The sequence below is a fragment of the Scyliorhinus canicula genome, chromosome 10 (genome assembly GCF_902713615.1).
Source record: "Scyliorhinus canicula chromosome 10, sScyCan1.1, whole genome shotgun sequence".
In the NCBI taxonomy this organism is placed as follows: domain Eukaryota; kingdom Metazoa; phylum Chordata; class Chondrichthyes; order Carcharhiniformes; family Scyliorhinidae; genus Scyliorhinus; species Scyliorhinus canicula.
This window is the reverse complement of record NC_052155.1, coordinates 58863512-58890738: the sequence shown is the minus strand read 5'-3', so window position 1 is coordinate 58890738 and position 27227 is coordinate 58863512. Positions and strand designations below refer to the sequence as shown.

The following is a 27227-nucleotide window of genomic DNA, read 5'->3' as shown; positions in this document are numbered from 1 at the left end:
TAATGACCACTAAATCATAGTCATTTACGATGATTTGTGCCACCAACTCATTTACTTTATTCCGAATACTACGAGCATTCAGGTAAAGTACACTTATGTTGGTTTTTTTACCTATAAATTGATCTATTACCTATTAAAGGATTGACCTCCTTCAGTGATGTTAATGACTCTATAGCATGATGAGGTCATGTTAGGTGGGATGTCTTACATAGGATTTAGGCACCACAAAACAGGCCATTTGGCCCAACTAGTCTTTGTCTTCCCAGGGTCTACACTGTCATCCCTTCAGGACAGGCTCAAAGAACTGTCTCACAATCAAAGATGATGGAGTGCATGCTTGGGCAGGGCAGAATTGTGTTGGATATTATGATCCCTAAACTCCTGTCTGTGTCCTTAATCAGAGTAATATGAGGACAAAATCTCACCCAATGACATCAATGTATAGGCAAAGAAATACCATGTAGATTATGGGCGGGATCTTCTGGTCCAGCTGAAGCCAACCCCCACTGCAGGTGGTCAGGCTGGCGAGCATGCAAATTGCCATTGACTTTGGCGGGACGAGAAGATCCCATCCGCCTCCGGCCAATAGATTACCACGGATGGCCGGAAAATCCAGGCCTATCGTTTACAAAACAAAATCAATGACCTTGAATACTGCATCTTCTTATCATCCCTGACATGGCCTGTTTCAGGTAGATCAATAAGAGGCCCTGTGTCATCATGCAAATTTTAAAAATAGTTATTAGCAGCAGGTCGTGATTTAATGTGCCACCTGAATACTTTCACTGCATGAGCTCTCTAAAAATCTCATAATCTCTAAATATATATCAGTAAAATAAATGGCACATTTTGGATGCTATTTTAGGACAGAAAACCTATCATATGAAAAGCTGGCATGGGGCGGCATGGTAGCACAGTGGTTAGCACTGTTGTTTCATAGCGCCAGAGTCCCAGGTTGAATTCCCAGCTTCGGTCACTGTCTGTGCAGAGTCTGCACGTTCTCCCTGTGTCTGCGTGGGTTTCCTCCGGGTGCTCCGGTTTCCTCCCACAGATCCCAAAAGACTTGGGGCTGGATTCTCCGCCCCGCCACATTTCTGTTGCAGCGCGCTAGCGGGATGTTCCATTACGCTGGCTGGTCAATGGGGTTTCCCATTGTGGGGCAGCCCCACGCCGTCGGGAAACCCGCGGGCTGCCGGCAAAATGGAGCATCCCGCTGGCAGAGAATCCAACCCTTGCTGTTAGGTAACTTGGACATCAGTGTACCCGAACAGGCGCCGGTGCGTAGCGACTTGGGGATTTTCACAGTAACTTCACTGCAGTATTAATGTGGGCCTACTTATGACAATAATAAAGATTACTGGATTTTAGTATTACACATAAAGAAGCTAGAGCTCCTGTCTTCACTTACCATTAATTTGTTCAATTTTGATTTTTTTGCCTGAAATAGCATCAGCTGAAAACGTGAATGGTGGGCCAAATTCTTGATCATCATCTTCAGCATGGATTATAATGTGTTCCTCTCCTTCAGCTGGGAGGCAAATAAAAAAGGAAGAGGAATCTTCTGCTAATTTAGGAGCATTGTCGTTAATATCTCTTAAGTGAATGTTGATTTTCACTGTAGAACTCTTTTCAGGATGATCTATAAGAAAACACAAAGCAAATACTTAGTTAACACTAAAATTTGGAGAGTGCTTTATGTGTGAGGTTAATTAAAGCAAACCCTAAAACAACAAACATAGCTTGGACCACTCTGAAAAACATCTCTTAATCTTTAGTAGCAAAAGCAGCTTACATTTATATACTGATCCTCAGTTGAACGTTATCTCAGATTCCTTTAGATAAGAACACCAAGGACTTTGAACCAGACATATATTTAGAGGTAAGTCACAATGCTATGTGCAAATTCTTTTAAAGACTTTGCACGGCAGAAAGTTAGGAAAGCTATTGGAGACTTCTAAATAAATGAGCCACAGTGGCTAGAAGAAACATGTCTGATTCTGAGTGGGGGTAAGAAACAAACAGCAATTTGGAGTGAGCAAAATGAAGGATCGTACCAAGATATAGAAATAAAATGCTATTCCACAAGTTGACAACTGAAATCCTGAAAGAAAATGCCGGATCATGGAAATCAGTAGAAGTAGATGCGCTGAACTTTGTGCAGGGCGAAGGATTAGTGGAAGTGTGAGAATGGGCGAACATTTGAGTCACTGGGCTAATTTTATCCTTCACTGTCTATTGGGCATCAGATCATGTGCTTGATGCAGAATGAATGAGATAAAAACACGAGACAGTGATGAAATTTTCTACCATTGCTTCTCCAGATAATGAAAAAGAGTTGACTGGGAGTTCTCCACGACAGAATGTGATGCATTTGGACACACTAATTGGCATGTGGTTGGAAAATGAACATCAAAATAGATATGTGTGAGGTGGTACATTTTGGGACAAAGGAGACCGTATACTCCTTAGAAAATAAGGGCGGGACTTTCATGCTTGGGACAGAATTGGGAGGCAGGTTTAACATACCATCGTAATCCCATCTCCATCGCTAGGCTGCCCGGAAGTGGGATATTCCCAGTGCAACAGAGTTGGGTTCACCACCCTATTCAACAGAGATGTGGCAAAACCGATCTGGGGCAGTCAGGAGCAGGCCTGCCAAAGGGCCTACCGACTGTCGTGATATGCAAACATGCAACCAATGAACACTCAGAATAGGACACAACCAATGGGCAGTCAGAACACTCAGAGGTGGCATCACCACAAGGGGGCATGACATAAACACTATAAAAGGGATGAGGCACTCACACACTGCCTCTTTCCACAGACAGACATCTAGAGAGTTAGACAGGGTTGATCAGCAGCATCACACCCCAGCACGTGGTTTAGAGCAAGCTGGTACAGTTAGACTGAGTTACTACAGTTAGATTAGCAGAGAGTCGAACTCATTTGAGAACTGTGTTAATAGTTCAATAAACACGTTGAACTAATTTCAGAGTCTGGAGCATCCTTTAATTAAGACTGCATCAAGTAGCAGCCTGTGTTATCCAAAGCAGCATAACACATGATACCAGGTGTGGCTGTTCAATCTATTTAGTTCAACACTGCAAGACCCGTGACAAACAGCTACTGCATAAAGGCACAATGGACAAGATTCAGGCTCCTCACCAGCTCAGGACCACCAGCAATCTTAGTGCCAACTGGCGATCATTCAAGCAGAAATTTCAACTATACGTGGAAGCATCCGACCTCAATGGCGCGACCGATGCTCGGAAGATAGCTCTTCCACTCACCACTGGGGGTGACCATGTGATAGTGATCTTCAACTCCTTTCACTTTTCTGAAGGGCAGGACAAAACAAAGTACCAAACCATCCGGGACAAATTCGACAGCTACTGCGAGGTGGACACCAACAAAATCTTTGAACGCTACATCTTCAAGCAGAGGATGCAAAGTAAAAACGAATCCTTCAACTCCTATCGAACAAACCTTAGACTGCTAGCGCAATCCTGCAACTTCGGTGAAATCACTGTCTCCATGATCAGAGACCAAATCATTTTTGGAGTCCACTCTGATCCGCTGCAAGAGCAAAAGTTGAAAATCGAGCACATGACCCTGCCAGTCGCGATTGAAACATGTACTGTGCATGAGCATTCTAAAAATCGCTACTCACAGCACAAAACGGCAGAAAGTGAACAACAAGCCTCCCACGAAGTGGTGACTGTTCAGGCCATCTCCCGGATGCAGCGCCACCACATTGATGAAAGCAGCAATTTCGACGCTCTTCCCGGGGCCTGACGCATGCGCAATGCGATCGGGAACATGAAGCGGCCAAAAACCGCACTGCGCAGGTGCAGACATGCGAGAACTGCACTGCGCGTGCGCAACAACGCACTGACGTCATGACGTGTGCGAACTGCGGCACCGCCCAATTTTTTTTTTTCAATAGCTCTGCAAGAGGCAAACGCTGTTTAAACTTTGGGAAACCAAACCACTATGCAGTCCTGTGCAGATCTGCACCACCAGTCAGGAGCCAGCGCTCCCAATTCAGACAGCGGCGCATCAGAAGTGTGCAACACTAAATGCATAACTCTGATCCAAGCAGTGCAACGGATCCAGATGATGAATACCTGAACAACACTTGCCGAGTGGGCATTATTACGAAGTGCGAATACGCCACACCGGACACATCGCAATTCGCTACTTGTCCAATCAATCCTGGCCATGGATTCCGAGGATGAATGGCATGCAGTGATGAAGGTCAACCGCTGCCCCATACAGTTCAAACTGGACTCAGGTGCCTCCGCCAACCTGATTCAGCAGGTGGACTGCAAGATAATCAAGAAGCCCCCCACAATCCTTCCAGCTGCCTGCAAACTCCTGGACTACAATGGAAAAGCAATCAAGGCACTGGGATCCTGCCATCTGCAGGTGTCCAGCCAACACACACAAGTAAGCTTACGCTTCGAGATTGTTAAACCAGACAGGGCATCCCTGCTAGATGCGCACACCTGCAAGCTTATTCAAAGGGTCTACACCATAACGCCGTCCCATTCGGATCTTCAGGCCAGCATCGGCGACATCCTAACCCAGTACCAAGATGTATTTAGCGGGATGGGCACGCTGCCGTACGAGTACTGCAGCCTGATGTCAAGCCAGTGGTCCATGCACCATGACATTTCCCTGCTCCACTGAGAGAGTGCCTGAAGGCAGAGCTCACGAGTCCACATCAAAAAGACATCATCTCCAAGGTCACTGAACCAACTGACTGGGTCAGCTCGATGGTGTGCGTTTAGAAGCCTTCGGGGGACTTGCGCATCTGCATTGACCCCAAGGACCTAAACAAAAACATTATGCGGGAACATTACCCCATCCCGAAGAGGGAAGAAATCACGAGTGAGATGGCACACGCGCCTCTTCACAAAATTGGACGCATCCCAAGGATTTTAGCAAATCCGACTTGAAGAATACAGCAGAAGGCTCTGCACCTTCAACACGCCTTTTGGCAGATTCTGCTACAACTGAATGCCATTTGGCATCATCTCCGCGTCAGAGATTTTCCATCGCATCATGGAACGGATGATGGAGGGAATAGAAGGGGTTCGTATCTACGTTGACAATATCATAATCTGGTCCACAACCCTAGAGGGACATGTGGCGAGACTCAAGAAAGTATTCCGACGCATACATGAACATGACCTCAAGCTAAACAGGTCCAAGTGCTGTTTTGGGACATCCACGCTGAAGTTCGGACGCAGAAAAAATTAAAGCCATCGAGACAATGAAAGTCCCCGACAGTACTGCGCTTCCTGGGAATGGTCAATTTCCTTGGCAAGTTCATCCCGAATTTGGCCACACACACTACGGCCCTACGCAACCTGGTGAAAAAAATCGACTGCCTTTGAGTGGAAGGCGGAGCACCAAACAGAGTGGCTGAAGCTGAAAGCCAAGCTCATCACTGCACCCGTCCTTGCATTCTTTGACCCAGACCGAGACACCAAGATATCCACAGATGCAAGTCAGGATGGCATTGGGGCAGTGTTGCTTCAAAGAGATGACACGTGATCCTGGGTACCAGTAGCATACGCGTCATGGGCAATGACACCCACTGAGACCAGATATGCGTAGATTGAGAAGGAGTGTTTAGGTCTTCTCACCGGCATCCTCAAATTTCATGATTATGTCTGCGGCTTGCCAACATTTACTGTTGAGACGGCTCATAGGCCTCTGGTCCACATCATCCAAAAGGATCTGGACGACATGATGCCTCGTTTGCAGAGAATTCTTCTCAAACTCCGGAGGTATGATTTCAATTTGGTGTACACACCTGGCAAGGACTCATCATCGCCGATGCATTGTTCTGCTCCATCAACTCACCCAGTGAACCACTGGATATCATCCAGCACATTGAATTGCAGGTACAACTGTGTGCAAGCACTCTCCCGGCAACAGATGAGAAGATCGTTCCCATCCGAGAAGAGACGGCCAAAGACCCCCTGTTGCAGTGAGCCATCCACAACCTCAGCAAAGGCTGGCAGAAAGGGCAATGCCCTCAATTCTACAATGTCAAGGACGACCTGACACTGATCGATGGCATCCTGCTCAAACTGGACAGGATAGCCATCCCACTACGTCTCCAGAGCATGGTGCTGTGGCAGATTCATGAAGGACACTTGGGTGTAGAAAAGTGCAGACGCAGGGCCTGGCAAGCTGTCTACTGGCCCGGCATCAACCAGGACATCACGGACATGGTCCTGAACTGCGAAACCTGTCAGAGGTTGCAAACAGCGCAGAGCTAGGAGACACTCCAACCACATGACCTAGAGAGCTCTCCGTGGTCCAAGGTTGGCATTGACCTATTCCACGTGAATGGTCGCGACTATATCTTAATCATAGATTACTTTTTGAACTATCCTGAAGTTCTGAAGCTGCCAGACCTCACCTCACGGACTGTCATCAAAGCGTGTAAAGAGACGTTCCCACGGCATGGCATCCCGAACACCGCCATGAGTGACAATGGCCCGTGCTTCCACAGTCAGGAATGGTCCACGTTCGCCAAGAGCTACAATTTCAGGCATGTCACCTCCAGTCCGCACAATCCGCAGTCCAATGGCAACATTGAAAAAGGGGTGCACGTCGTTAAGCAGCTCATCCACAAGGCCTCGGACTCCGCTTCCAACATACACCTTGCACTACTTGCGTACCGGATGACTCCCTTGTCCACTGGCATGTCGCAGCTCAACTCCTGATGAACAGGGACCTGCGGACGACACTTCCAGCCATAAACCTGCCCAACCTTGATCACCTCCCGGTGCTGCAGAAGATGCAGCAGCTTCGCGGCAGCCAGAAGCAGGGCGATGATGCACATGCCACCGATCTTGACGTGCTATCCCCAGCAGACATGGTCAGGATCAAGATACCGGATGGTGAGTGGTCTGCTCCGGCTGACATTGTTCGACAGGCCGCACCCAGATCCTATGTCATACGTATGGCTGATGGCTCCATTGTGAGAGGGAATCGAAGGGCACTGCGAAAAGTTGCTTGCCCACAACTACTTTCCCCTCCATTTCCACATGTCAAATTGCCACCTCCAGACACCTCGAACCACGAGGCCACCAGTCGTGCCTCCCACTCGCCTGTCAAGACATCGTCATCCCCTCCACCACCTCTCCGGCGGTCGACGAGGATCAGGCACAAGCCTCAGAGACTGGACTTATAAACATTTGTTTTGTTTGTTCTGTTCTGTATTCCTCAGTCAGTCACATTAGACAGACACATTCACATTTACATACATCTAAAAGAAACAAAAAAAAAAGAAGGAGAGATGTCATGATATGCAAACATGCAATCAATGAACACTCAGAATAGGACACAACCATTGGGCAGTCAGGACACTCAGAGGTGGCATCACCACAAAGGGGCATGACATAAACACTATAAAAGGGGTGAGGCACTCACACCCAGCCTCTTTCCACAGGCAGACATCTGGAGAGTTAGACAGGATTGATCAGCACCATCACACCCCAGCACGTGGCTTAGAGCAAGCTGGTACAGTTAGACTGAGTTACTATAGTTAGATTAGCAGAGAGTTGAACTCATTTGAGAACTGTGTTGATAGTTCAATAAACACATTGAACTCATTTCAGAATCTGGAGCATCCTTTAGTTAAGACTGCATCAAGTATCCGAAGCAGCGTAACACAACACCTACCTCAGTCACCATTTTTTATCAAACAGTTCCTATGACCCATTATAAGTGAGCCTGAGTCACCGGTACTTAAAATTGCAGAACTGATCCAGCTGGGCCCTCTGTAAAAGAGCCCATCAAAATTAATGCCTGTGCAAAATTTAGCCCCGTGATGGAGTCCCCAACCCCTCCTTCTACCCCTCCCTACTGACATTCCTCAAGGTAAATATGTACCCAATACCACTCAAGCCTCTAGAAATCTTTTAACCTACTTACCACGGGTTTCCGACCCTTCTGTCATGACTCGTTGGCCTCCCGCCTCTTCTCTCTGGGCGGGTGCTCAGAGGGTTTCTGAAGCCCCCCACCCTGTGAAAATCCGAAAACATGTAACCTTGGATCTATCAATAGGAACAGGTGGACTTGCGTCTTTCCCATACTCTGCAAAATAGCCGCCAGTAGAAATAAAGATGGGGCTTCCACCAGCGCAGCCCAGTGGCCAGATTTTGGGCTTCCCACTTATTTTCGTTTCTAATTTAACACTGTAAAATCCAGCCCTAAGTGTTTAAACTGGGTATAGGAGTAGGAATTGGGGAAAGAGTTATATTAGACTCGAAACATTAACTCTGTTTCTTTCAGGGCGGCACGTGGTGCAGTGGTTGGCATGGGACTACGGTGCTGAGGACCCGGGTTCGAATCCCGGCCCTGGTCACTGTCCGTGTGAGTATGCACATTCTCCCCATGTCTGCGTGGGTTTCACCCCACAACCCAAAAGATGTGCAGGTTAGGTGGATTGGCCACGGTAAATTGGCCCTTAATTGGAAAAAAAATAATAATTGGGTACTCTAAATTTATTTTTTTTAAACTCTGTTTCTTTCTCCACATACACTGCCAGGCCTGCAGAGACTTTCCAGAACGTTCTGTTTTTAATTAACTTCCCAGCATTTGCATTTAAATTATAAAGACAGGTTGCATGATCAGAAGATTTTTGGTGGTTGAGGTGAAACTGAGCTAAAATAAATTATAACAATTTAGCAAGGCGAAAGAATTATCTGAAGATTTACAAAGTGAATAATGCAGTTACTATTTGGTAGAACAACAAATATCTTTTGATTGCACAATGCTTTGGGAAAATACGCTGCTTTCATGTTGCCGTGGATATTGGTACATTCAAAATATTTCCTATGAGACAGGTTTGGACTTGGTTTCCGTAAAAGGGTTGAGCCAGGGATTATAGGTAATTATTGTCTAACAAGACAAATGGAATGTTGTCGTTTATTGCAAGGGGAATGGAATATAAAAGTAGGGATGTTTTGCTACAGTTGTACAGGGCACTGCTGTGGCTGTATCTGGAGCACTGTGCGTTGCTTTGCTCTCTTTATTTAAGAAAATATGTAAATTCATTGGAAGCAATTGAGAGAAGGTTCACTCGACTGATACCTGGGATAAGGTGCTATCTTTTGAGCAAAGGTTGAAGATACTGATCCATTTGAGTTGAGAAGAATGAGAGGTGGTCTTATTGAAACATTCAAGATCCTGAGAGGACTTGACAGGGTGGATACTGGAAGGGCGTTGCTCCTTGTGGGAGGCGCTAACTAGAACTGGGGAACACAGGTTAAAAATAATTCATCTCCAGTTTAAGACGGAGATGAGGAGATTTTCTTTCTCTCAGAGTGAGTCTTTGGGAATCTCTTCCACAGAAAATGATGGGAGCAGGTTTGTTGAATATTTTTAAGGCAGAGGTAGATAGAGTTTTGTCTAACAATGGAGTCAAAAGTTATTGCGAGAAGGCAGGAATGTGGAGCTGAGGCTTAGTCAGATTCGCCATGATTTTATTGAATTTCATAGAATTTACAGATCTCATAGAATTTACAGTGCAGAAGGAGGCCATTCAGCCCATCGAGTCTGCACCAGCTCTTGGAAAGAGCACCCTACCCAAGCCCATACCTCCACCCTATCCCCATAACCCATTAACCCCACCGAACACTAAGGGCAATTTGGACCCTAAGGGCAATTTGGACCCTAAGGGCAATTTAGCATGGCCAATCCACCTAACCTGCACATCTTTGGACTGTGGGAGGAAACCGGAGCACCCGGGGAAAACCCACGCACACACGGGGAGAACGTGCAGACTCCACACAGACAGTGACCCAAGCCGGGATTCGAACCTGGGACCCTGGAGCTGTGAAGCATTTGTGCTAACCACGATGCTACCGTGCTGTCCTATGGTTGAGCAGGCTAAAGGGGCCTATTATAACCTACATGAAGCCCACGGGACTGGGCTGATTAGGCTCCCTGCGAGTCAGCAAGATAATAAACCAGGACATAAACACCCTGGCCTGGGTGTGGGCTGGCCGCATGAGTCCCTTCAGGGAGTGCTGAAAATAGGGTTTTTGTTCTTCGTTCATTAAATCTTTTGTTCCCTTACGCTCCCGTGTGGTAGCTTCCTCGCACTTCACAGGGACAAATAGCCCATTCCTGCTCCTAATTCGAATGTCTGTGTTTTCATTTGTGAGCAGCCTTGTGCTTGCCTATATCCAGGGAGTTTGCCTATTTTTAAAGTATTGTGGCTATCTCATGGGGAAGATGGTGGCATAGTGGTATCATCACTGAACTAGTAATCCCAAGATCCAATGCACTGGGAACATGGGTTCAAATCATGCCACAGCAGCTTGTGGATTTTAAATTTAATTAGTAAATCCGAAATGTAAAACTGGTCTCAGTGATGGTGACCATGAAACTATAATTCGTAAAATTCATATTCAGTTTGCAAAAAATCCATCTGATTCACCAATGTCCTTTAGAGAAGGAAGTCTGTTCTCCTTACCTGGTCTGGCCTACATGTGAGTTCAGGCCCACAGACATGTGGTTGCCTCTTAGCTGCACTCTGAAATGGCTTGGCAAACCACACATTTCAAACGCAATTAGGGATGGGCAACAAATGCAGGCATTGCCAGCAACATCCACATACAATTAAATAATTTAAAATAACCCATACAAAAGAAGATTTGATCATATTCTGAACTTCCTTTTGTTGATAAATAGGGACGAAAGCCAAATTCAATAAACTCAAGGTCAAATATTAACTGATGAATCAGGCTTTATTCAAAAAGCCAGGAGGGATCATATTTAATGACAAGGGATCTCAGAAGAGTAATAAATCTGCCACCATTTGGAACTCATTGTAATTACGACAAAACTGAACCCATGATATAAATATCAAGATGTTGAGCAATAGGAAATATAAATGTTAAGGAACAGATCTGAGCTCATCTAAAGTTTCTGAATTAATTTGTGAGAGCATAGTGATTAAATTAGAATCATTAGTATCCCTGCAGTGTAGAAGGAGGCCATTTGGCCAATCGAGTCGGCACCGACCCTCTGAAAGAGCATGCTACCCAGGCCCACTCTCCTGCCCTATCCCCGTAACCCCATCTGACCTTTGGACACTAAGGAGCAATTTAACATTCCCAATCCACCTAACCTACACCTCTTTGGACTGTGGGATGAAACCAGAGCACCCGGGGGAAACCCACGCAGACACAGGAAGAACATGCAAATTCCACACAGTCATCAGAGGTCGGAATCGAACCCAGGTCACTGGGGCTGTGAGGCAGCCGTGCTAACCACCATGCCACCGTGCCACCGCATCAGTAATCTAGAGGCCTGGATGAACAATGCAGAGAGATGGGCAACATTTGACGGGGCAGGGAGGTAAAGGAATGGCCGGTTGCCAATGTAGTAACTCGACACCACTACTCAAATTTGCAACCTCAACAACCTAGAATGACAAAGGCACATAGAAACATCACCAACTGCTAATTCCCCTGCCAGTCACACACCACCCTGACTTGGAAGTATAATGTCACTCCTTAATTGTTGCTGGTTCAAAATACGGTACTGTGGAAGTACCTTTATAACATGAACTGCAGCATTGCAAGAATGCAGTTGACAATGACCATCTCAGGGTTAACCAGCAATAGGCAATAAATGGCTTGGAGTGACACCCATATCCCATGAGAGATTTAAAAAAAACATACATCATGGGTGACTCACGATACAACATTCATATCAGTAGATACTATGGTAACGGGCGCACCAATCCCTCCACTATTAATTAGGGGCTGTAATAACCTTCAGTAACTGTCAGTGATAGGGTTTCAAACATTCCTAGATTTCACAAGAGTGCCCGAGCTGTGGAGAACTTTACGCTTTACATTTCTCGCCTCCTGCTTCTGGGAATTCCACATCTTGCTTTACCATCCAACACAATTTCCCCACCTTTCCAAAGACTCCTCGGCACCAATTATTGACCAGGAGAAACAGCCGCTTGGTGACAGCCCCCTCCCATCCTTGTTTAGAGACAGCCCTTGCTCATAGTTAACAGGAGAAAAAGGGACAGGCTGGGGGCCAGGAGACTGAGGAGAGGGGTGAGTGAGAGACAGACAGAGTGGGGAGACAGGCTGGGGAAAATTGGAAACAGAGACTGGAGCACAGGAGAGGGGACGGGATGTATGAGCGACCAGTGACCCTCGGGGGAGGTGGGAAGCGATTGTGGTAGGAGGGAGAAAGACAAGGGCATGGGGTCAGGGATGGGATATGATGGTTGAAAAGAAAGTGGCACTGCGTACGGGATCAAGAGATGGGCCTGGTGGAGTGAGAAACAAAGAGTGAGGGATGGGGAAGAGAGATGGAGAGGGAAAGAGAGAGGAATGGAAATAAAGTGATTGAAGCTCAGTCTCGGGAAAAAGGGAGATTGTCGGATGGGGGTCAGGGAATTGTTGGTCAGGTCAAAAGAAAGAAAGGCCTGCATTTAGACAGTGTTTTTCACAACCACAGGATGCATCAAAATACAATCAATATAATAACAGCAAAAGTTTGCAGGTGCAGGAAATATCAAAGAAAAAGCAGAAAATGCTGGGAAAACTCAGCAGGTCTGGCAGCATTCGTGGAGAATCTGGGTGACTCGTCTTCCTAGCTTCAGACTGCTCTTCTGAAGAAGTCATACGGATTCTTTGGCCATGCCCGCCGTGCTAGATCAGCACAGACGAGACAGGCACCATGTAAAGGTCCATTGACTTCGGGTGGAAATTTCCGGTCGGCAAGGGGGTGCAGCTGAAGAATCCCGCCCATTACCTGTTTATTCTCTCTCCATAGATGCTCCAGACCTGCTGAGGTTTTACAGCAATTTCTGCTTTTAATGCATTTTGCAAAGAATACTTCTGGAAGTGTAGTCACTATTGTAAGAATGTCGAATGAGGGATAAACATTAGCCAGCACATCTGGGATTAGCTCCCCTGCTCATCTTCAAAATGGCGTTACGGGATCTTTTACACGTCTACCCAAGGAGAAAGTTGGGGCCTCCGTTTAACTTTTATCTGATTCTCCAGTCCCTCAGCCGTGAGTTTCCCAGCGGAACGTCCCTCGCTGGCGGCGGGATTCTATGGGATTTCCCATTGGAGCCACCCTACATCCCTGGGGAACTCACAAGCGTGTGTGCACTGCCAGTGGGAACAATGAATCACAATGACACGAGAATCCCGACCAATACCTCTGAGAGTGCAGCACTCCCTCAGTACTGCACTGGAGTGTCAGCCTTAGGTTGTATGCAAAAGGTCTGGAGTGAGATTTTAATCCAGTAGCTTGTGATTCAGAGGCAAGGGCATTCCTAAATTAACCACAGCTGGGTGGAGAAAGAGAAACTGGGGAATGAGGTGGGAATGAGCGCCAACACTTTCTGCAGTTCCATGAGATGCAGCAGCAGCCAAATAGAGGGGAGAGTAACTGTCTGAGAGGGGCAGAGAGATGTGTGAAAGATGGTTTCCACTGGTGGGTGATTAGTGCACGCAGTGTGTGGATTTTCACTTCTTTGTCTTCTTTTGTATGGCTGCATATTGAGGAGCAACAATAATTTTACATCAAGGTGGTCAAGCCAGGAGATCACATCAGGGGTTAGGGTTAGGTGTGTGTGTTACTGTGAGACCTCCTTCATATCTATGAGTGGTGGCAGTCAGTTGTTACGCGTTTCACGGTCTGTTCAAGGGTGACCACAGTCACATACAGGAGAGATTTAATTTTCTATCTGTGTATCAGATATCCACGTCTGCCATGGTTTGCATGATTGTGGTTTAGGGATGCCAATGAGTGGTGCTGTAATATCTAACAAACTCTCTGTTGAACATGAGCCCACAGGCTTGTTTAAATACCTGCACTGGGTTGAGTTTTGGACAACCTGCTTTGTGAGAAAAGGCTCAAAAATCAAGGCCGGAACCTGTGACTGCGGGTTGGGCGTGCCGAATTTCCAGCCGCACAAACCCAAACTTTAAAAATGGCTGCTCAAAGATTTTCACGTTGCGGGGAGCGAGCTGAATTAGAAGCTGGGGAAGGCAACCCTGGAAGAACTGAGGATACGGTGCAGAGTTCAGGGGTCAACTGCATCCAAAATTTTAAAGAAAAGAATAAACATGAAAACTCCCTCCAGCTCTAGCCCCTCGCCACCCACAATTCCCTATGACCATCTATGCCCCATCCATGCTAACTCATACCTTCCATACCAACATATGGCTTCCAACCCTTGCCCATGGCTCCTCAATTTCCATGATAATCTATGCCCCTGTACCCACTGCCTCATGGCCCTCATATCCTTTATGGCAACAGTTGCCCTGTACCACTCCATTGCTCCTGCATATCATTAAACACATGCTGTTCCACGGCAACCCCCCTCCCCCACAACCCCCCTCCCCCCATCCCCAGCTGCTCATACTCGCATGCTAACCTATGCCCTTCTACCCATCCCATGGCCCCTCATTCCTCCATGCCAACCTGTGCTGCCCCACCCATCCCCCTGGCCCCTTATACTACCAATACCAACCTATGTCCCTCCACCCACCCAGTCATCCTTTATAGCCCATATACCAGCTTAGTGTCAACTCTTACCAACATACAACCCACCCAGCAACCTTTGCCCAAACATCAACCGTGCCAACTCCCCCAGTAGCCACTATGGGCAGGCTTCAGAACCTCTGTAGAAGATTAGATAAAATAAAGTTCTAAGTGTCTATTGCAGGTATATTTATTCTTTAAATTCTCATTCATAAACAAAAACCATTCATGTCATTTAGATTCCTTCAACTAAATAAAGCCCAATAGCAACAGAAAAGTCAAGAGCACAACCCTTTATAACAACAGGCAGTGGAATTCATATTCCCATTTCAAAACATCTTTAAGCACTTGTAATCATCAAGCAGGTTGTGAAATGGCAGACACCCTACTATGATAATGGATGGTTGTGAAATCAGTCATGCAGCAGTAATCCAGTAACGGAGGCCTTCAGTCTTGTGTCAATAAACAGATTGAAATAACCAGCAAATATTTTTTTTAAGCACTCCAGACATTTTGTTTTCAATGATTTGGAGGGCAGGACGTTTAAATGCTTTGACAGCTCCCTTTCATGGATAATTTTGATGGTTCTCCTTGACAGTTCCCTTTGACTCTTTTGGCAGGTCCCATTGGCAGAAGCTTCTGACAGCTTTGAAAGTTGATTTTCACAGTTACAAGAACATAAGAACTAGGAGCAGGAGTAGGCCATCTGGCCCCTCGGGCCTGCTCCGCCATTCAATGAGATCATGGCTGATCTTTTGTGGACTCAGCTCCACTTTCCAGCCCGAACACCATAACCCTTAATCCCTTTTTTCTTCAAAAAACTATCTATCTTTACCTTAAAAACATTTAATGAAGGAGGCTCAACTGCTTCACTGGGCAAGGAATTCCCTAGATTCACAACCCTTTGGGTGAAGAAGTTCCTCCTAAACTCAGTCCTAAATCTACTTCCCCTGTTGACAGGTCCAATGAATGTGACAATAATGGGTTTATGCACTTTGCCCTCACATTTATGTCCACCAATTCTAAAGCGCACATTACCTCTCCCAAAGGGCACTTGACCTCCACCAAAGGATACCCTACCTTCACCAAAGGTGGCCCAGGAACAGATCCAAAGGTACACCTTACCTCTCCAAAGGCGTAGCCTGATCATCTAATGTTCAAATGTGACCTCAAAGGACAGCAAAAGCTTCTCGCCATGAAATGCCCTAAGGTGCCACACAGGAGCATTACAAAATAAAACATGACAAAGGACCACACAAAGGCAGGTCAGCTGACCAAAATCTAGGACAAAGAGGTTGGCGTTAAGGAGCATCTCAAAAGAGGAAAGTGAGGTAAAGAGGCTGAGAAATGTAGCGAGTGGATTCCAAAGCTTGCGGCTGAAACAACTGAAGGCAGAGCCAACATTGGTGGGGAACCTTTAATCAGGAATGCACAAGTGGTCAGAATTCAAGGAGCACAGGGCTGAGGCTAGAAAAGATTGCAGAGATGGGAGAGAAAGGCCATGAAGGGATTTGAAAAGAAGGAGGAGTGTTTGTAACTTTGACATGTGCCATTTCGATCACGGCAGGGCAGAAGACTGAATTAAGTGCAAGAACCAACATGCTTTGAAATTCCTACCACCTTACACATGTGCTGCCATAGATATTTTTTATGTTAATCCCCAATCAGGGATGCAGAATGGGTTCCCGAGTGTAAGTCCAAATTTGTTCTTAATTCTAATGAAATGAAGGGATATGGGGATAGTAAAGGATGGGGGAGTTGAGGTAGAAGGTCAGCTAGGATCGTGCTGAATTATATAGCAGGCTCAATAGGCCAAATGCCGTTCTCATGCTCTAGTGCCAATGCTCTTATATCCTTATTATTCTTTCCACGTTAAAGAATTTACAGTGCTTACCTTTCTCCATTGCAATGGCTTCAATTTCATACAAATTTTTCTTCTCCATGTCCAATTCACCTTTAACGAAGATCTCTCCAGTTTTAGAGTCAATCATGAACCGTTCATCTGGATCATTCAATTCATAACTAATCAATAAGAAGCAAATTGTTAGTCTTATTTCTCAGCCAGAATAATGTGCTTCTGGCAGCATCAGTCATACTGTACAATTAAAAACAGTTCCCCTCTAATCTGAAATGGTATTCTGACATCAAAAGATAAACTGAAGGATAAAATGATTCATGATAAAAGTTACTATGTGTAGTATTTCAATTTGAAACACGTCTCTTATTTGTAACTTCCCTCATTATTAATGGCCCTACAATCAACACTCAAACACCTCGACCACAAGGATACCTATGTCAGACTGCTGTTCATTGACTACAGCACTGCCTGCAACACCATTATCCCGACAAGACTAATAACCAAACTTTGCAATCTTGGATTTGACCCCTCCATGTGCAGTTTGGATCCTCGACTTCCTCACCAACAGACCACAATCTGTCCGGATAGGTAACAGCACCTCCTCCACAACAGTCCTCAACACCAGGGCCCCTCAAGGATGTGTGCTCAGCCCTCTTCTGTACTCCCTATACGCACATGACCATGTGGCAAGATTCAACTCCAATTCGATCTGTAAGTTTGCGGATGATACGTCTGTGGTGGGTTGTATCTCAAACAACGACCAATCAGACTACAGAAGGGAGATAGATCACTTGGTTGCATAGTGTACCGAAAACAAGCTCTCTCTAAATGTCAGCAAAACCAAGAAACTGATCATCGACTTCAGGAAGCGCAGCACGATACACACTCCTGTCTGCATCAATGGCTCCGAAGTGGAGATGGTCGATAGCTTTAAGTTCCTGGGGGTCACCATCACCACTAATAACAGTCTGTCCTGGTCCACTCACGTTGATGCAACAGTCAAGGAAGCCCAACAACGTCTCTACTTCCTACGGAAGCTAAAGAAATTCAGCATGTCTGCATCGACTCTCACAAGCTTCCACAGATGTGACATAGAGAGCATCCTATCCGGCTGCATCACAGCTTGGTATGGCAACTGCTTGGCCCAAGATCGCAATCAACTTCAGAGTGTGGTGAATTCAGCCCAATGCATCACACAAGCTGGCCACCCCCACATTGATTCTGTCTACACCTGCTGCTGCCTCAGCAAGGCAGGCAGCATTGTCAGAGACCCCTCACACCCAGGCTTTGCCCTCTTCCAGACACATCCATCAGGTAGAAGATTGCAGTCCATGTGACTGGCTCGTGGCCTATCCTACATGATGAGACCATCAATTAACAAGACACGTGATTGGAAGCGAACAGTGGTTTTAATAGTCTTACAACTGAGCCTGCCTGCGACGAGATGAACTGGCAGCAGGCTCACGACTGCAGAGCTTTATACTTCCGGTTAGTGGGAGGAGCCATGGGCGGAGCCAAGGATGGAGCCCAGTACAAACTCCTCATCTCCCCCTATGGGCAGAGCCGCGCAACGGCTCTTTTACAGAGCCAACAAGGACATAATACATATAATATAACACAGTGTGAATTACTAGGTTTATAATTCACCAAAGTACAGGAGCGCACAAACCCAAAGCAATGAAGAAAAAACATGGGGCCCGAGAGCGGGTTCTGTTCAGAGTGAACCTGGAGGCCAGAGTGTGAACACCGATATAGAAACTCTGTGCCTGTATATAAGTTACCCTGTCTGTTGCCAATAAATACTTCTTCCTTACTGACGTCTGTCTGGAATTGCCTCGAGCCACCACAATATATATAGCTTAAGCAACAAAATCCAGGGAGCTTATCGGCACAGACCACCGATAAGCTTCCCAGGACATTTCCAGCTATGACCTTCTATCTATTAGCGCAATAGCTTCCAGGGGATTAAAATGTGGAGAATTCCAAATGTCAGTAACCACCATATCCCACCAAGTCTTATCAATAAGCCAGCCTGGCTGATCAACATCGCCCATGCACAGGAATATCACCAGGCTCATGTATTACTAAGTCAATCACAGAAGTCAGTCACTCATATTCTATTTCTCATTGATATGCACACCAACCCCTTAAATGGAAAATACCTACTTGGGTCCAGAGAGAATTTGCTCTTCCCCTTTGCCAAGTCGTCAGTCATTGCCTGTTGGCATGAATATTAAAAGAGTTTTGCCACCAGGTGAGTGTTTTGCCCACTGCCAATATGTTGTGTATTGAGAACATTGCACCCATATGTGTGAGTCACTGTTCCATGATTTGACCTTCAGATATCAGAAGCTGTTTCCAAGGATATCAGATTTCAGACTCGCTGAACTGGAACAGCAACTTAACACAGAGGATCTTGACCGAGAAGTGTAGAAATGACTGTGAGCGGATTCTTCAGCTCTGAAGTCACTCCCACTTGACGGTAGGACAGGCAAGCCCATGTGATCTTATGCTGTTCAATTCAATATTTATGCACCGATCTGGAGCACAGTGAATCTCATGGCAAGTGTGGGCAGGAAGTCACCTGCCCCACTGTTATCTCATGAGGTCAAAGATCTGGATGCCCTATTTAAAGGGCATTGGAGTAGCTATTGATCCACTGCAGGCCAGGAGCTCAGGATTGTGGCTCGACTGCAATGTCTAAGGTGGCGGAAGTCTGGGAGGAGGTTGCAGGAGTGGTTAGCACCTGTGGTTAGCGCCTAGAAAAGAAACTGCCAGCATTTCCACAAGAGAATGAATAATCTACTGCGCTCCGCCAGGGTAGGTGCACTCACTGCAGCCTGACACTCTCGTAATGGCATCAGGCAGTCTGTCAGCTGGAGTGCACAGAGATATCACACATGACCAGGAGATGGGACATCAGCACTGAATGAGTGCCAGGCACCATAAACTCTCAATCTCATATCAGCTGAGGGGAAACAGCTTCTTAACCGATTACTGGGGAAGGCACAGCATGCATACTCCTGAACTACTCAGGGAACCATTGGGATCACAATCAATCCTCTGTCTTTCTGAAGATAAGAACGCCCACAACCAAATGGAGTGGTCCAAGACCAGAGGGCAAATGGCAGAGATATGAGTCCTCACGCCTTTTGATAACAGGCCCCTGAACCAGCAGGGGAGGAGTGGAACCAGCAGGGGAGGAGTGAGGGCGAGATCTGAATCCTCCAGAAACCCAGTGAAGATGCAGCCTGTCTGCAGTTGCCATATGCATGTACGAACTGGGAGATCTCTTTAATTTACAAGTTTGGTCAATTACCAAACCTCTCTTTTCTCTATTCCAGGTACCAGCAAGAAACAGGAAAGGACTGCAACCCAGCCTAGCCACAGCTCCAGCTCCAAGCTGAGGATGCCTTAGAATCTTCAGAAGATGCAAATATGACAACGTTGACCTGAAACCAACACAGATACATTCACCTCGGTGGGTCCATGTTCCAGATTTGGCTCACGTTCACATTTCAGTGAGCAAATAACCAACACGTGTGAAGAGCTGGTGGAGGCAGTGACATCCGAGGTCTCAGCCACTCAGAGGCCTTCTAGGCACCAAGGAAATGATGAGCCTCTGGACCCGGCCATAAGAGACCTAATGGAGATGCAGAGTCAGGAAGGGAAACATCAGATAGACTTGCCAGAGGCCGTGCACAGACTGGGCCAAAGGCTGGAGAAGTCCATTCATGTTCTATCTGCTTGTGTGGCTCCAGCACATGCAAGTGCTTGTCTGCATCCATCAAAAGGGTGGTGCCCACCTTGGAGACCCAGGTCCAGCAGAATGCATAGTTCTTACCAGATGTGTATTTGGACCTTTATTCCATCACTCCAACCGTGGGTGCAATGCAGCAGTGGCTGGGTGAGAGGCAGATGGGGAACCTTGGCCTCACTCCAGTTGCCTCTTCTGCTCAGGGAATTAGGGAGATGCTATCGGGTACACATGGGAAGGAGGAGCACCAGCCAGGCACCCCAGGGGTTTCATCAGGACAGTCCAAGGACCTGTGTACTGGGCCATGTCGAGAACTGTGAGGCTATCCATTCAAAGAATCACCACCTCTAAGAGAGTTCTGTAGGGTCCATTCCACCTTAGCTGGAATGTCTACAATGTCAGATTATGGTCTTGTACGTATGCCAAGGCCATCAAGAACAAGTAGGGGTCTCTGCAACTGGATGGTCTGGCGTGATTGCCCCCAGTGAGTAGACAATAAAGTTAACTGAAAACTTCTTGGCATGATTAAAATATCAAGGGATTTGAGTTTATGATGTTATGATCTGCAAGTAGCAATCATGGGTGTGGGGGAGAGAGAAGAACTATGTACATCACTTATCAATCTGCATTGAGGAGCAACCTCAAGGGAATGTGAGACAGCAGTGCTAACCACTGTGCCACCGTGCCACCCTTTTAGGTAATATTTAGGTTTTAAATCAGCCATTTATTGCCAGCTCTTTACATTTTACTACAGGTTCGTGCATTCAAAGAATAAAACCAACATCACGGCAATTGCTAAGTAATGTGATTTAATTTATGGCTGAAAAATCATGGAACATTGGAGAGAGATAATGTCAGTGAACAAAAATGTGCTGGGGCCTTCCAGCCAGCAAAATAGAGAAAGCCAGAAAGTTTAGCAAAAATGCTGGCAGCTTACTCTGCCTGGAATCTGGCAGCTATCAGATTGTCACAGGCATGCCAGTCATGTCAAATCTCCACTATGGCCACTATATGTGGATTGGTAATAAACTGCCCCTTATTAGCTCCACCCCCTTCAATGTTCTCCTCGTTAGTGCAGGCATCTCGCTCAGACAAAGCATCCCATCTTTGCAGTGCAAATTTATGCAGGAGGCAGCAGACAATGATGATCGACGTGAGGACGGTACGGTAGCACAGTGATTAGCATTGTTGCTTCACAGCGCCAGAGTCCCAGGTCCAATTCCAGCTTGGGTCACTGTCTGTCTGCATATTCTACCTGTGTCTGTGTGGGTTTCCTCCAGGTGCTCCATTTTCCTCCCACAAGTCCCAAAAGACGCGCTGTTAAGTCATTTGGACATACTGAATTCTCGCTTTGTGTAATCGAACAGGCACTGGAATGTGGTGACTAGGGGCTTTTCACAGTAACCTCATTGCAGTGTTAATGTAAGCCTACTTGTGACAATACTACTAGCTTCTACTACCAGCGCCCAATATGACTGTGACTCTGAACACTCCACAGCAAGGCGAAAGCGGCATCCACTGACCTCATGCATGAAGTGAGGCTCGCCGGGTGCATACCCCTAACATGCAGTCGTAAAACTGAGCACAAAATTCTCACTGGCAGGGAATTTAATTTGGAGGATGAACTGATTTCCAGTGAGATGGCCTTATAATGAACATGCATGAGATGCTAATGCAAGCAAATGAGGTTCCCAACCTTGTTCATCTGAAAACTCGACCCGTCGTTAATCTGCCTTAAAGTGTTGACAACACAATTCCAACAGCCCGACCCGTTATCGAAAATGGCCTCCCACCAACAAAGTTCCAACCTGTATCTGTGACAGTGTCTTTTTAACTGCAGCACAAAGTCATTTAGTTTCTTCTGTTGCCCTTTCAGCAATCTGGAATCAGGGAATCTTCCTAACTGTATTTATTTTGTTGAAGGAGGTGAAACAGGAACAAGCTCCAAAACGAGATAATTCTTCCTAACCCTAAAAGGTAATTGCAATAAATCTCTGGGCAACTAAACAAATATAGTACGGACTAGAATACTTTTTTAAAATAAACTTACAGTGCCCAATTATTTTTTACTTCCATTAAGGGGCAATTTAGCGTGGCCAATCCATCTAACCTGCACATCTTTGGGTTGTGGGGGTGAAACCAACGCAGACACGGGGAGAATGTGCAAACTCCACACGGACAGTGACACAGAGCCAGGATCGAAACCGGGTCCTCAGCCCTGTAGGCAGCAGTGCTAACCACTGTGCAACTGTGCTGCCTCCAGACTAGAATACTTAACCCAATTCCATCTCCATCAGGTAATAAAATGGCAATGGCATTAAACTGAATGGCCAACATTCCTATTTATTTAATCTGTTAAATTCCATAGGTGGCATGGTTTCAACAGAAACTATTTCATCGCCTGTGTCAATTCTTGTTCCTCTAATGTCCATAATAATTTAGATATTGTGATAAGGCCAATATTTACCTTAACTGACAACCCAAAATGGAGCATTTGGGGGCAATGCTACATTTCCCAGGAGGTCTTGGACCTCCTACACATGCACCAACCGGTGATGGCTGCACATGTGCAGTTTGTTGACTTCACAAATATGCCAGCTGTAAAAGAGGCCACAAATGCCCTGCATGCAAGTGCAGAAGAGAAAATGAGAGACAGCATGAAACTGAATGATGTGGAGATGGACTGGGGTGAGCACAGGAAGAAGACTTACAACACCAGGTTAAAGTCCAACAGGTTTGTTTCAAATTACTAACTTTCGGAGCAATGCTCCTTCCTCAGGTGAATGAAGAGGTAGGTTCCAGAAACATATATATATATATAGACAAAGGCAAAGATGCAAGACGGTACTTTGAACACGAGCATTTGCAAGTAATTAAGTCTTTACAGATCCAGAGAGAGGGGTAATCCCAGGTTAAAGAGGTGTGAATTGTCTCGAGCCAGGACAGTTGATAGGATTTTGCAAGCCCAGGCCAGATGGTGGGGGATGAATGTAATGCAACATAAATCCAAGGTCCCAGTTGAGGCCGTACTCATGTGTGTGGAACTTGGCTATAAGTTTCTGCTCAGCGATTCTGCGTTGTCACGCGTCCTGAAGGCTGCCTTGGAGAACTCTTACCCAAAGATCAGAGGCTGAATGCCCTTGATTGCTGAAGTGTTCCCGGACTGGAAGGGAACATTCCTACCTGGTGATTGTCGCGTGATGGCCGTTCATCCGTTGCCACAGATCTGCTTGGTCTCGCCAATGTACCATGCTTCGGGACATCCTTTCCTGCAGCGTATGAGGTAGACAACATCGGCTGAGTCGCACGAGTATGTACCGCGTACCTGGTGGGTGGTGTTCTCACGTGTAATGGTGGTACCCATGTCGATGATCTGGCACGTCTTGCAGAGATTGCCATGGCAGGGTTGTGTGGTGTCGTGGTCGCTGTTCTGAAGGCTGGGTAGTTTGCTGCAAACAATGGTTTGTTTGAGGTTGCGCGGTTGTTTGAAGGCAAGTAGCGCGGATGACCTTGGCAAGATGTTCGGCTTCATCAATGACATAGAAGAAGATGTCGTAGTTTCTCCACTACGGGGCAGTACTGGACGACGAAGGGTACTCTGTCGGTTGTGTCCTGTGTTTATCTTCTGAGGAGGTTGGTGCAGTTTTTTGCTGTGGCGCGTTGAAACTGTCGATCGATGAGTTGAGCCCCATATCCCGTTCGTACAATGGTATTTTTCAGCGTCTGTAGATGTCTGTTACGTTCCTCCTCATCTGAGCATATCCTGTGGATACGGAGGGCTTGTCCATAGGGGATGACTTCTTTAATGTGTTTAGGGTGGAAGCTGGAGAAGTGGAGCATCATGAGGTTATCCGTGGGCTTGCGGTAAAGGAAAGTGCTGAGGTGACCGTCCTTGATGGAGATGAGTGTGTCCAAGAATACAACCGATTTTAGAGAGTAGTCCATGGTGAGTCTGATGGTGGGATGGAACTTACTGATGTCATTGTGTAGTTGTTTCAGTGATTCTTCGCCGTGGGTCCAAAGGAAAAAAATATAATCGATGTACCTGGTGTATAATGTTGGTTGAAGGTCCTGTACGGTGAGGAAGTCTTGTTCAAACTTGTGCATGAAGATGTTGGCATATTGAGGTGCAAATTTGGTCCCCGTGGCTGTTTTGGGTGTCTGGATGAAGAACTTGTTGTTGAATGTGAAGACGTTGTGATCCAGAATGAAGCGGATGAGTTGCAGAATTGCACCTGGAGATTGGCAGTTGTTGGTGTTGAGTACTGAGGTTGTTGCAGCAATGCCGTCGAGAGAGATTACCCCTCTCTCTGGATCGGTAAAGATTTAATTACCTACAAATGCTCGCATTTAAAGTATCGTCTTGCATCTTTGACTTTGTCTATATATAGAACCTAGAACATAGAACATATATATGGTTTTGGAACCTACCTCTCATTCACCTGAGAAAGGAGCAGTGCTCCAAAAGCTAGTGTTTGAAACAAACCTGTGCTGTAAGACTTCTTACTGAAGAAGAATGACATTGCAGTGAAGGTGTCCCAGGGAGCAGGACATGGGACGGGGGACAAGGAGATTGCCAAAACCCAAGAAGAAGGTCCCAAACAAGGGAATGGGGCAGAAGGATGTCCCAGAAGGCAATCCTAGGTAAGGGACAAGGGCAAAACTGAGCAACAGACCCTGTTAAGCAAAATTGAAAGAAAAAAGAAGAGAAATACACTATGAGAAAAATATCAGCAGAGCGCAGACTTGAAGCAAAGTGGGCTTGCGAGAGGAGCCCTGAAGATCCAAGGAGGCAGCCCAAGGTTTGTGACTCTGAGCTGCAGGCCTTTTGGAGTATCGGTGTTCTGCTTGGTATCGCTATGTGCTTATAAGATGAAGCTTGAGTGCACATGGAGATCAAAGGGGTAAGAACATAGAAAGACAAGATTGAAACCCAGAGTTGGATCCTTGTTGAAGCTGTCTGAGGGGAAGTATTTTTGGCGAGAATTCCAAGGTGAATTCTTCGAACGTTGAGATTGGAAACCTTCAATGGAAATATAGAGTTTCAATGGGATTGATTGGCAGTCAATCTGACAAATGCCTGAGTGGATTGTTGAGAAATCCATAGAATCTGCTTTGGTCACATCTGTCATTTACTTTGGAGTGAGGAGTGCCTGGCCACAGATCCCTTGTTGGTTCTCATGTACTTACCCTAAAGATTAGAGTACAAAATAGATGTGGTAAATTGTTTTATCTTCCTGAATTTGCATGAGTCAGTAAAGATATAGTTGGGGTGAAGAAATCGTGAATATTTGAATCACCTTCTTGCGGTTTTTAACTGGTGTAATATAGTTAACTTTTCTTGTTTAAGAAAAGTTTTATTCTATGTATTAAAAGTTCATCAGCAGACTCCTGTGAATTTGTTCAGTAGCTTATCTCCACAATTTCTATGAAAAAAATAAAAGTTGGGGGCGTGATTCTCTGATCCTGAGGCTAAGTGTTGACGCCATCGTAAACGTTATCGGGAACAGCATGGCCTCAGGATCACCAATTCTGTCCCCTATAGGGGGCCAGCACAGCACTGGAGCAGCCCACGCCGCTCCAGCTGCCGATCCCGGCGTCAGACGGATGCCGCGGGTCCGCGCATGCGCAGTGGGACCGGTGCAATTTCCGCGCATGTGCGGTGTCTCCCTTCTCCGCGCAGGCCCTGACGCAACCTGGCATAGGACCATAGGGGTTGGCGCGGAACAAAGGAGGCCCCCAGCCCGAGAGGCCGGCCCGCCGATCAGTGGGCCCCGATCGCGGGCAAGGCCACAGTGGAGCATCACCCCCCCCCTCCCCCCTCCCCCCCGGAGTCCCCCTCCTCCGCCTCTCCGGAGAATCACATCCCGGCGTCGGGGCGGCGTGGCACGATTCACGCCGGTCATGGCAATTCTCTGGCCCGGCTCCGGGATGAGAGAACCCCGCCCAGGGTCTATTGAGACATGTTTCATTCTGAGATCTGACTTATACAGTGATAACATCAGCGAGGATCATAACAATACTGATCGTAATTCATTGGATTGCAATCAAGTAGACAATGTATCATAGGCTACTTTTACTAAGCCTTTGGCTCTTTTCTCAACTTTCTCAGCAATAATTCTTAAATATGTCGAATACTAACCATCCATGTCCACTTCTACAAACGCAGTGGTCCTGAATAACCGCTCGCATTGTACCTGTGTGCCTGTTTAGATATGTTTTAGTAAGCAGTATCTGACCATTTAGTACCTTACTTCACCACCTTCAGGATCTTTGGCATCCAGTATAAGCAAGCTGTCACCTTTGGATGCATTCTCGAATAACCATTTGTGATATAAGTTCTGTGAGAACTGTGGTGGTTCATCATTATCGGTCACATTAATGATCAGGAAGGCGAACGAGCTGGAGTTGTACTCCACTCCTTTTACTAGTGGTTCTGGATTTGTGGCACTGATTGTTAAATTATAGGACGCATACTCTTCAAAGTTGAATGGCTAATGGAAAAGAAGCAGTAGAAACAATTAAGTGACACGATACAGTTTAAGTCTCACCATTCCTAAAGAGAGGTAAGTTTCGACTATCTCTTTTCAGTTCACATATCAAATTTTACATTAATTAATTTGATGTGTTGTATTCAGCAAATGTAATAACAGATATTCACTGATAAAACAAACATAGGTTTTACCTAACTAATTCTTATATTCTCTTTATCTAAATGTTCTTCCACTACTTATGATCCCTAGCTAAATAATTGGATAAGACTTGATCCTCAACTACTGCCTTGCCTCCATAACTGGCAACCAGGGAATGTAGAAGAGAAGATAAGTGATTTATGACATGATGTTCTCTGAAGAAGTGCTAACCACCTCTTGGCTTTGCACCCTGAAGTTACACTTGGCACTGAGGATTTACTCGCTGGTGGGCAGCACGGTGGCATAGTGGTTAGCATTGCTGCCGACGGCTCTGAGGACCCGGGTTCAAATCCCGGCCCTGGGTCACTGTCTGTGTGGAGTTTGCCCATTCTCCCCGTGTCTGCGTGGGTTTCACCCC

At 46.3% G+C, this 27227-nt stretch overlaps 1 protein-coding gene across 1 annotated transcript in view; it reads right to left on the bottom strand.

The window, feature by feature from the left end:
• cdh17 (cadherin 17, LI cadherin (liver-intestine)) overlaps nucleotides 1-27227 on the bottom strand; it is a 147574-nt gene that overhangs the window by 13949 nt on the left and 106398 nt on the right. Inside the window, exons 13-15 of the mRNA XM_038809032.1 lie at nucleotides 26427-26671; nucleotides 16457-16584; nucleotides 1409-1639 (exon numbers count right to left, since the gene is read on the bottom strand). Of these exons, the coding sequence (XP_038664960.1) occupies nucleotides 1409-1639; nucleotides 16457-16584; nucleotides 26427-26671 (604 nt within the window). The remainder of the gene's footprint in view (nucleotides 1-1408; nucleotides 1640-16456; nucleotides 16585-26426; nucleotides 26672-27227) is intronic.